Below are 12631 nucleotides of genomic sequence, written 5' to 3' on the forward strand. Positions count from 1 at the left end.
ATATATATATATAAATTAAGTTATATATAAATTAAATAACAGGAAATTTCTGAATTTCTTATGTAAACTGACAGGATATTTGTAAAAGGTAATTACGACAACATTTCCTATTTTGATACATTCTGTATTAAACGTCATTTAAAATAAAAATAATCCAAATAAACTTGAAATATCTACAATGCACAGATATTTGGAACAAACTGCCAAGAGCGATAGTCAAAATGTAATTGATAAAATTAAAAAGGATATATATTGAAATGCCAAATTAAACAACTATATGTAAATAGCAAAAGTTATTGCCCCTTTCCCTTTTCTCTTACACAAATTAAGCAAACAAAGAGTCTAAAAACAATCGTCCATCCCCGCAGACAAAACACGGACAACAATAGCAGAACTGCACAGCTTTCTAAAACAAACAAAACCCATTGACCACCAACCGTGCGATAGCGTAAGAAAAACAGGATATAAAGACCTTTTAATGGGATAGCATTTTTGCTTAAGGCAATTTGCAACAAGATCATTTGACTACTAGGAACAGTTTAATGATTTGTCAGCTATCCTGGGTCTTCGAGTCTAGCCTATTCTGCTACTATTTCAGTGTTCGGTGGACATTCAAAGCTGGAACTTTGATTATTTTTACATAGAAGACATGTTGTAATGAAGTTGTATATAATAATTTTAGATATACACATTAATATAGTCATGTTATTTATTAGTATAATCTGTTTAATAAACAAAAATAATAAAAGAACTAAAATTCATTATTGAACTACTTTATTTTAATAGAAATAATATTTTATTTGCTAGTTATTGACTGATTCTACATCCATAAAAGAAAATTTTTCTCAAGTGTGTATATTTCAAGCTAATATATTTGATTGAAAAAGTTTTATATATCAAAACTTATGTGTATATTGCTTATTTAAGGCAATTAAAACAATATTTATTTCTCAGAAATGTTTTTGACTTTCTTAAAGAAAACATTTCTGAAAATAAATATTTTTCTGTTGCCTTATATAGCATACTCTTAAGTTTTTATGTTTGTGGTAAAGAGTTACAAATTAGCAAAAATTATGTTATTAGAACAACACACACACCAATATATGGCTTATCAATTTTCAAAAAAAATAGTAATAATATTATTCCTTAAAAATAATATAACATATTGTACACAAATAATAACAGTTATGTTGTTTCAGTTTTATCATTATGTAACTTTAAAGGTTTTTTTCATTCTGAACATATTTTTTGTGACTCCAGTACAAAAAATTATAATAAAATAAAAATATTAATTAAGTAAACACAGTCGAGTGTCAATTATCGAAATAATTAGGGTGGAAAAATTTCAAATAACCGATCACACTTTTATATACTTTTATAACAGTTAAATAAGATAATGTATGCTATTTTGTAAAGCATTAATTTATTCATTTCTTTGCCGTTGATATACTACAATTTTTTAGTATGTTTTAGGTACATTGCCTAGTAAAACTGTTTAAAATGGCTTTGGTAAAAGATAGGTTTAATGACTTCTGTAAGTTAGCCATTGCAGTGCTAATGTAGGGCGATTTGGAAGTGCCGAAGACAAAATCCTCATAAAAAAGAAAGTAAATATAATTTTAACATTATAGATTTCTCTTCATTAACCGATATTTCTTTAACTTAATTATTCCAGTTCTTTAGTCTCTATTCTATACACAATTATTAAATACAGTTTCAACTAAACATTAAATATGTTTCTTTAACTACTAATTATGCATTGCTCGGCAGTTTCAAATATATTTCACAATAGTAAGAATATCAATAATTGCCTCGGATGCTTTCGGCAAACAAAAAGTACACGGTACTAGCTCGGCACCATAATACAATACTGTAAGATTGGCTACATGTGTCTTATCTGAATCACTACTACGATATCAGTTAATGTTAAAAGTTTAACATTATGTTATATGTGTATTTGTAATTCTCTTTTGTTCTTCCAGACTCTTAGTCACTTTGGAGATTTGTTTATCAAGTTTTAAATTTACTTTTTCACTTATTTTTAAGTATTGTAGATAGAATGAAAACAAATGTAGTGAAGTTTTAAAAACTTTACAGGAATTTTTGCAGAAAAAACAAGAAATATATATACAGAATATAAGTATAAAATTATTAAATATGGCATGTCATTAAATATTGCATAATTAAATAGAATGATCCAACCGTTTCCATAAATATAAACACATCTGTACTAAAACCCGATGCATTGCAACGATACGCCAACAACTGCCGTAAATAACCGTTTCCACAGTGGGTAAAATATAAATGTATTCAGATAATTTTTATAATTATTTAGCTTTTTTTTTTTAAACTAAAACATTCTCTGAATTATAATTCCACGTTCACAATATGTAATTAAATAGAATGATTTTAAAAATATCTTAGTAAAAATATGATTCAAGCATTTATTAATGTCTAAATTTAATGTGTAAATTTCATTATTTTTTTTCTGTTATATTTATTATTACAATTCAAAAAAATGATACTGTTATACAGTTAAAATTTTTTTTTATTAATTTGTTGCAATGAGTTTACTGTTACTTCCACAGATCTGATTCCACTATTGTCTTTCCAAATTATTAACAGGTGGTCTATACATCTGGCTCTATTAACTTCATTTTATCTCCAATTCACTCATACTTTTCTCTGCCATTCTAATCACTAGTTCCAAAGGAAATACTGTAGTGGAAAGGAAAACTTGTCGTCCCACCGATATAGGACCCGGGTAGTACTCGAGGTCATTTTAAACACATTAGCTCCCACCCAATTTCTCTAGGAGGCATTCTACAGATATAGGCCCTATCTATAGAACAAAAATATTAGTAATGAATAATAACAAGATGAGAATCCCATATTAATATGGCCATTCTGTAGATTTTTCTAACAACTGTATATACAGTATATAGATGTCTGGACGGCGGGGACAGTTAGGGCGATATAAGAAACCCAGAAGTTAAAGTCGGACAAGCAACTAAGGGAATTTTTCGCGGATGAACCGTCTCGGATACGTCGGGGTCGGGCCCCGTCCCCGGCCACCCGTACGGAGGGCATCAAACCCACCGCAGAAAAATTACAAGTTACAAGTATCCATAGCTTGTTACAAAACCGTTTATATGATACCACACGCTTGTAATTCCTAACTCATAAAGCCGGTAATGGCTATAAGTGTTTTATGCAACAAGACCTTGGGAAAACTACAATAAATATGAAAAAAAAAGGTGTTGGTAGTTTATCAGTTTGTTTAAAGAACAAATGATTGTTTATACGAAATGTTACTTTGTTTTTGTTCGACATTTACTCGAACATAAGCTATAATAAATTAATGTTTTACACCTCCCAATATTACTTTTATCTATTTTTAAATGATATTTTTATAGGTATAGCCTAGTATATTATTATACATGTAATTTGTACTTTTCCATATATGAAATTCTTGAATTTTTATAAAAACATTTAATTTAATAAAATTTAAAAATTTTCTTTAGGTCTTCTTTCTAGAAGAACTAACTTTTTATCCTTTGCAGCTGTTCATTCAAAAAACAATTAAAAAAAAAAAGAAATGATATTCTATCCTGCAGGATATTAGCTAAAATAATTATCCTAAATTCTTAGAATAACTCCTCTCATAATAAAAATTTTACAGGTTTTTTGCAGCATCTGTTCTAAATNTAAAAAAAAAAAGAAATGATATTCTATCCTGCAGGATATTAGCTAAAATAATTATCCTAAATTCTTAGAATAACTCCTCTCATAATAAAAATTTTACAGGTTTTTTGCAGCATCTGTTCTAAATTAGTGACTTATCAAAGCGGAAAACCAGCTAAAAACAGTGAAATTTCAAAAATTCCATTGATTAATACACAGAAAAGTAGAATCCATAAGGCTATTTTCAACACTGTTTCCTCCATTTAAAAATTCCAATAGTAAAAACACAGTAGTTGTGTCTGTAAGTAATTAAAATACACCAGAAATAAACTACTTTTAAATATTAAAAAAAGCCGATAAAATTCGCACGTGTCCATGGAGCAATTCAATTAATCGTCACTAACAGCTACCCACTTTTAACACCCATAAATTTATGTAAAATTAAGGTTAAGTTAGATATTTATTGGATAATTTTTGACTACAATTGACCCGAAGAACCCGCTGTTCAATTTATGGCACCCTGCGCCTATCACTTCCTGTCGAGACACAGAGGTACTGTACCAAGGCCAAGTAACAGATTCCCACGTCTTTTCTTCTACAATGGCATCGAGTAATTGATTTTTTTTTCCTACCATTCTTTGCCTTCCCCCCCCGATTTTGGAGGCCATTTCCGATCTTTTACGTATACCACTTTGGACAAATTTTAATGGGCACGCGATTCTTTAACACGGGAACGTGCGAAAAATTTACGTTTTCATTGTGTTTAAGATAGAATTTTTTCATCCAATTCTTTTAAATTACTTTAAAATTTACAATTGTTCCACATTGGTACGTAATACACTACACGAACACTATGAATGACACACACGTCTCTATAAATAAAGCGTGTATCACCGAATATCTGTACGTCTGTCTGTGCGTCGGATATTTCGAGAAAACGAGAAAAGTACGAGCAATTACGACCTTGCAGACTGATATATTTCGAACACTTGGCGTATTGTCTTTTAACAGAAGAAAAATTCTTTTAAAACGACGTAAAAATCCCTTTCTTTTCCAGCTAAATAATGGTTTATTTCGCCGGAGAGAGGGATTTTATTTTTTCGTTTAACGGTTCTATTGTTAAATCAATTAGAACACATATGGTATGTGGGTATTTAAATAGGACACGTCTACGAGAAGGATGTATTAATCGATTTTTATACACCGAGTGCTTAGTTCGGTCGTTAAATCATCCACGAATTATCATCATTATGGTAAATATTGTGGATTAACAGTTTCTTATACAAAAATAGAAGGTATAATATACTAAATTAGAAGACAAGCAATAACAATAACGAGAATTAAGTATTAAAAATAGGTCCTCACCATCCGTTATAAGCAAACAATCCAGAATAGAACGACAGGGCTATCTTCGTAATGTCCGACTCCGTGTCGTCGAAATTGAAGTGTCCGACGTTTCCTAGAAAATTAATTCGATGTTAGAATATTTCGGAAGGGGCCTCATTCGGGGAAGGCCTCTAGGGCCGCGGTGAGTAACAGTAACTTAACTCGTACTTCGCGTTTCTATATTACGATACTTTTCTATGGGGAAAAAAAAAATTAGTTCTCGACATAACGGGGATATCAGTAAGGCCCGCATTTAGCTGGGACCTGATGTTTGAAAGGCCCTCGAATATTAAAAGGAGAGACGGGTTTGATCTACGGGATAAGGAAGAGCGGTACGCGGGCCGCGTGCCAAGGAGGAGATACTTCCTGGAGGATTTTCTACCTGAAACTGGGCCTTATTTAGCCACCGGTGGACCTCTTAAATAGGGCTCTCCACCATTTAAGTAAAACGTAATTTTATTATTTAAAAACAAATGCAATTTTAAAAAAAAACTCCGTTTTCCTTTAACGTAACGTGGGCCTCTAAAAGTAGTGTCTGGAGCATCTGTCGACCTTCGAGAGGCCCCAGTGAACGACCAGAACTTACGGTTATTGGCATTTCTGGTGTTTCTCGTAAAACGCAATCTCGCCAAATTCGGAAAGGAGACAATTCTTTCTAAAATTTCGAACTTTACGACTGGTATTTGGCATTGAATCTTTTCACTTGCGCAAGTGACTCAACCTTGAGACAATGCAAGGATGAATGTAGAGAGAAAGAGAGAGAGTTCGTGAACTTAAACGTCGTGCCAGATGAGGAAGACACTCGAACATCCCCCTATTTAGGTCGTATCGGCTTCTCTTAATTATAATCGAACTTTCAATTTAGATAATGTGACGAAACCCACTTACGGTACGCTCTAAATAACCTCATTTTACCACCATGATCGATTTAACGGCACACACACACACACAAAAAAACAATGGGTTACGTAATTCTGACGTAAATTTCGTTCGTTAGGCAAATCTAATGGGGGACTCTTTACGTTACGTAGCCATTGTACTGTACATTATATTTTATAAATTACAGCTACATACGTTCGGATTACATCATCGATACAGACAATATCGATCGTGGTGTTTAACCACACATACCATACCACATATTTTATTATGGGTTCTATTACGCTAAGGCCTGGCAACGTTAATAAGTTTTTAATTATAATATTGCTATCTATTATAGAAAATCACTCTCCCTCCCTCCTATACGCCTACGTAGACGACATCTTTTCCGTGGGCGTCTGAAAATGTCAACCGGTGCCTTCGATATAACCCATTTTCTTCATCAATGGCTGACTTATCGACGATTGCTGCCACCCGGCAGTCTCTTACTACGCTCCATTGTTTGACACGTCTCCACACTTAAAGCCTTATTGTTAAATTAATTTATTAGTTTGCCATCTGGCAAATTATCAGAGAACGCCATTAAGTGTGTGTGTGGGGGGAGAGTACTTTTACGGCTTCGATCTCTCGTGTGGTTTTTAATACACCACACCGATCACACCTGCAACCGAAACTGCGTATATTCCCGAAATAGATGTGTTGATCCGGAAAAAACTACTGCGAAAATAGTTAAAGTATCGATTCTTCTCGCATCCACGAACACTACAAAAACAATACAGCGCGTGCCGAACAATATATATGATTACTTACCCTTCCCCAGCATGACCAGGCCGGTTACTATGATCATAACTAGAGCGCCCAATTTTCCGTAAGTGAATATGTCTTGGACTCTTGTGGCCCATTTGACGTCCCAACAATTGACGAAAGTTAGAAGACCTGAGGGGGTGAGAAAGAACAAAAGAAATTTTAATTTAATTACAACAGAAGGGTTATTATATTCCATTTTTAGAATAGAGTAGAGTTTCTATTTTGGGACGGTTTATTCACGAATAAAGGGTTGTTTACGAATGAAAGTCTTAAAATGACGCATTAGGAACCTCAAACGGGGGTGATATTATTATTTAAAAAGGGAGGAAAATTATTAAAAGGTTATCCGGACACTTATCTAGAAATCGATATTCGACTGGAGTGAGAAAATGGTGGATGTGAACTCGACCGATGACCTATTTAAGGTTTACGCTTTGGGATGAGGGATGAACTCTGTAAGAAATATTTTAAAATATTACGGGGGGGGGGGGTGGCCCGAATATCGATTAACCGTGGAAGAAGCTAAATCGCCGTCTCTTCCGAAGTAATTTACTTTGGAAACGTGTCAGAGAGCGCGGTTAACCGGATGCAATCGGTGAATTTCGCTAGGTTTTAACGGTTAACCGACTTTTAGACCACCCCTTACGTAGGGTTTGAAAAAGTAAGTACGTATTTTGTGCGTGTTTATGTGTGGTTTACCCTTTTACGTCTCGGCGTGCGAGGGGTGTCGAAGGTTACTTTTTTTTTTATTGTGAATTTTTTTGGTGGTGTCTTCCGGTAAAAACAATAACCTAACCGGGTGTAGGATAGTAAAAAGATTCTGTAACGCCAGCAACGCGGAAACTAGCTACAGTCAACGACCCGACTTTTAGTCTTCGATAGATACGAGCGAAGACAAATTGGCACAGTTTATAGTCACGTGACTAGGATAGTAGTGTTTAAAGAAAGGAGGCAATTATAGCATCTACGACGTAATTAACCGAAATCCACGCGAGAGGGAAACTTTTGACGAAATTTCCCTAAAAAAAAAAAAAAAAAAAATTATAATTTTCAAGATGGTTTCTCCTAGATTCCGTTCTTCCGGTTTCCTCGGTGACGTCCTTGGTCGCTTCCGATGACGGGAATGAAATATATATCGAATTCCTCGTATTGATAATGGAAAAATGGCCGAGTGTTGATGATAATAATAATAATAATAATTTACGAGTGAAATACATTAATAAAAGAGGGTGGACCGTAAATCAGTTAACCCGTGTAGTTTCGTAACGAATAATTGGCGTCAACCGACTTTTGGGCCAGCCCGAGTTTAAATATGGGTTAGGCCAAGTGTTATTACACGAGGACTTTGATGCGAGTAATGCGATCCGCATACTTTTTTGGTTATTTTATCCTTATCTTATCTAAAATGAGTAAACAGGGTTAATTTAATTGCCCAAAAAAAAAAGATGTCTGCCGGTTTAATTAGCATCCGGAATGTATTTTGGCCCATTAAAGTAAAACCTCGCACGAGAGCGCAATATCGAGTGAATTGGTGGATCTTTTAAAAGGTAACACGATATTAACGCACGTGTTTCAGGTGAGACGAGGTGTCTCCGGTTTCGTGCCCACGCAGGTATCTCAAAGCCAACTCGGACAGACATTCTACAAGATATTCTAGAAGGTCTGTACATTGATATTCGTGTCAAGGATCACGGGATTAAAGTACTGTTTAAAAGTCACACTAGAAATACAAAGGAAGAAAGAAAGAAAGAAAGAAAAAAGGTCCTTAAACCTACCAATTTTCGCCCATTGCAACGAGAATTTGGCAAGAAAATGGGCGTTAAAAAAATTCTTTTTTTTTGTCGTTACGGGGAGATTTTATTGACGGAGCGTAACGTTGACTTGTTATTTTGTTGTCTTCTTTCGCACTATTGTCTATTTATTATCATCGTGTTTGAGTCATCGGGTCGTTAACCGGTCATCATCGTCTTTCCACACTACACACACATCTAGAAGTGAAATACAGCGCCGGCATTTATCGTAGGGCCTTCAGCTGATGAACTTTTCGACACAAGATTTATGTGTCTTCGCCTCACACATCCTTTGTTTCTTCTCTTTAAACACAGTGAAATTACAGCCATCGAGTTTTTAATGGCCGGTTAATACGGCTATTTATTGCCAAAGGCCCTAAATTAGTCTCGTGAAATTACACGGCTCAATCCTCGATATAACGCCAGTCTCATTATTTTTATTTGAAGGCTTCCAGTCGGTTTAGTACCGTTTTCATAAGCGGTAAATCGAGGTCTGTGTTTTCTACTCGTGTATAAGAACAATAGTAAGAAGAGTAGAGTAAATTTAAGGTGTTCTTTTCCTTCTTTCAATTGTAAATTAATAACAAGTAGAGCAGAAAGAACCGTTAATAAGGTTAATATTACATCAACCCACAATATAACTTAAAGAATACAAGGCCATTTAAAAGAAGGACGTATACAGTACAATAGGGAATACACCAGGGAATATGAAAGAATATTATTCGCCATAATGACGGGAATAAATGAAATTTTTCCCCCGTTAATGCGTGCACGTTTACGACCATTACTTAAAAGTCTGCCGTCTAAAACACTAAAATTTTTATGTGTTTAATTTAGAACGCAGATAAAAACCTGTCGGGAAAAAAGATCTTTTTTAAAAATACGCTTTAAAAGGGGTTCCGGAATCAAACCTGTCCAGTGGGAACCGGAAATTCACGCTTAATATGACATCATCCCCAGACCAGTCGTCGTCACACCCAGTTCAATACACTTAAATTTAAACGTGAACTCGAATCTATATAATACTACATCGTTAAAAATTCGTTGGTGCTAACAAAAGTAATCAGGCCTGCGGGTAATAAAACTCCCCTCAGGCCTCATTTTGTTAGACAAATTACGTATTAGAATATTTATTGCGACGTTATATCGGGGTATACACTACGTTATAAATCGTTATCACCCTCTTTAAGAAAGCTATTTCGAGGCACGTAAACCTTATTATTTTTGGCTTTCTCCCACCCCCCATTAAGTGTCCTTCTCGAGAGCAAAATCAACAGCAAACAAGGCATGACTCACGATTTATTTTGCGGCTCGCTTATTGATACAAAAAAGAAAAGGTGTAGTGTATTATTTCGATCGCTGTATTTACTAATACCCGCTTTTAACGTAAGTAATTGGGATTTTTAATTCATTTTCGGTCACTTTTAAGACGTCCCAAAGCGATAACATTACACGAAAACAAAAAAAAAAGAAATGCGCCCAAAAGCTCTATCGATCGTCTCTTTGATCGAGACCGATCGATCCGTGTCGAAAGACCAGAACTTTTTCATCCTTTGAAAAGATCAAAGCGACCTTTGATAATTGATAACACAGTCGAACCTCCGGTAGCGGCAACCTCTAAACGGCGACCACATTTTAGGGAAGGAAAAATGCGTACAAAATAACCCCCAAACAACGGACTTCGGGGGTTGTTCGACCGATTACGTCTACGCCCGAAGGGTTTTACTTACATTACAAACACCGCAACACGGTTAATCGAGTTTCGGACCACCCCATCCTCCCAAATTTTACGAAAACATTTACAAAAAACACGGGCCAACGTCGAAAGACTTTCAAGTTAAACGGAGCTTGCACTTTTTAAAAATCATCATCATAAAGTAGGTTTAACTGAAGTATTTGATTGGACGTGAAAGGCGTAAAATCATCTTAATGCACGGTTAATCATCATGGACACGAGAGTTAACGTCCCTGGTCTCTGCACACAGATTAGTGGACGGTGATGTGGAATAAGAAAGAAATTCATCCGTTTATCCTTCAGGAGTTTCGGGATGATTAAGCAAAATAAATAGAACGGAAACGCTTTCCTACATAAATCTAGGAAAGATATTGCATTGAAATGTATGTTAAAAACGGTGGATTTTTACAGGAAAACGGTAGGATTCAACAAGAGAAGAGTGCCAAATCGTTTGGACTTAACAGGAAAACAGTAGGATCTTACAGAAAATCGGTAGGATTCAACAAGAGAAGAGTGCCAAATCGTTTGGACTTAACAGGAAAACAGTAGGATCTTACAGAAAATCGGTAGGATTCAACAAGAGATGAGTGCCAAATCGGTAGGATTTTACAGGAGATTCGTATTAAAACAATAGAATTTTACAGAAAACTTGAATTAAAACGGGAAATTTTTGCAGGAGCTTCTGTACAATGGTAGGAAAGCAACATCTGTCGAGCCATATGTCGCCGCGTGCGACAACACCTGCCCAAATTATACATTAATTGCTAAGAAAATACGTCGGAAATATTCACTCGGCAGCCGCGCAGATTTCAATTTAAGGAAAAAAGAAAAAAGGAAGCGCACGATTGACGAAAAGAAAAGATTTTACGGCCGATAAACAGACACACACAACTGCAGGGGAAGCGCTCCGTATTAATTGGATAATGACCCGCGTGTCCGTGTGATGTCGTTAATGACGTAGTTTAAAAAGGTCGTAGCATCACTCTCGTGTTATTAGGCACTGATTTCGTCCCGATAAATTAAGATAAAGGATATATACAATACAGAATCTGTTGTTTATATTGTGATAGCCCCGGGCTGTGTTTGACTCGAACGTCCTCTACTATAATTGTTTGGGTGTCATATCGCGGGTTTGTACAGAAAAGTTCGGTGTCAAGGTCACAGGAAGTGAAGTTCCGCAGCGGGGGGTCGGCTTAAACCAGTGATTTTTCTGACCAGAAATTGTAAATTTTCCCATAAAAACCCATTACTAAACTAAAGATTTCGGGGGGGTATTCCTCACTCCCCTCCCCCGGTGCACCCCCGATTACGTTATAAATCGGAGGGTGCCTGCGGGGAAAGGCTAAAGAAGCGAATTTCCCAGCCCCCTAAACGATATTCGCTTCCTTTAATAGATTAATTTAATGGGCGGCTTTAGGGCCCCGGTAGAATGTACCCAGTCACGTGACTAACGTAAAGGTGGAGGATAACTTACGTCGATATTTATCGCGAGTTTAATTGTATTTTAAGAATTTAATTAATACTTACAGATGCATATGCAGGCTAAGAACCTGATGGCTTCGTCCGGAGGCTCGCAATCGGGAAAGATGGGCCTGAGAACGTAGAAGGAGAAGGTGAGGGCGACGATGGCCTGCGAGCAGGGCCTGACGATCATGCATTCCACCCACAGACGAAGGAAAGCCACGAAGGGCCCGAAAGCCTCCATGATGTAGGCATAATCGGCGCCGGTTTTGGTGATCATGCAACCCAATTCGGCGTAACAGTAGGCGCCGATCATGGAGAAGACACCGGAAACCATCCAGACCACCAGGGACATGCCCACGCTGCCCGTACCCAACAGCACACCTTTGGGCGACACGAATATACCAGAACCGATAATACTACCCACGATGACCGTTATGCCATTCAGCAGTCCCATTTTCGGTTGCAGGCATATCACATCCGATTCCGGCTTGATCTTCTGTGCCACGCCATCTTCCTGTTGCCTGGGCGACAACTTCTTTAATTCCTGCTGAGGAACTTCATCGTATTGGGAATTTTGCGCCATAATTCTCTTTCGGTGAGGCCCTACGACTAGCGTGACGACTAGCGCTAAATCCCACGCGCTTTTCTACCGGCTCGCGAGCTGTAGTCTATCTTACCGGCAACTTCCATCCACTGCGCATGTCCATTCCGACACCGACCACGCCATTGGTAACGGGCCCTTGGCACAGGCGCAGTTTCTTCTCTATTAAATTGCTCGAGCGTACAATAAGGGGATGATGCAACCGCTCGTGCAGTTTCGTATGCCTCGTATTTTCCCAACAAATTAACGATTTTTCTCCGGGATGCGAGTATTTTAGGAAAGGTC

The 12631-nt window shown here is 36.5% G+C and overlaps 1 protein-coding gene across 1 annotated transcript in view; it reads right to left on the minus strand.

Annotated features, from left to right (window-relative positions):
• LOC111628288 (Y+L amino acid transporter 2-like) overlaps positions 1–12581 on the minus strand; it is a 24010-nt gene extending 11429 nt beyond the window's left edge. The window contains exons 1-3 of the mRNA XM_023372042.1: positions 11809–12581; positions 6760–6885; positions 5050–5143 (exon numbers count right to left, since the gene is read on the minus strand). Of these exons, the coding sequence (XP_023227810.1) occupies positions 5050–5143; positions 6760–6885; positions 11809–12328 (740 nt within the window). The 5' untranslated portion in view covers positions 12329–12581. The remainder of the gene's footprint in view (positions 1–5049; positions 5144–6759; positions 6886–11808) is intronic.
• Between the last annotated feature and the right edge of the window lie 50 nt (positions 12582–12631).

This window comes from Centruroides sculpturatus, unplaced genomic scaffold (genome assembly GCF_000671375.1).
Source record: "Centruroides sculpturatus isolate CEXI.00-Female unplaced genomic scaffold, Cexi_2.0 scaffold466, whole genome shotgun sequence".
Lineage (NCBI taxonomy): Eukaryota > Metazoa > Arthropoda > Arachnida > Scorpiones > Buthidae > Centruroides > Centruroides sculpturatus.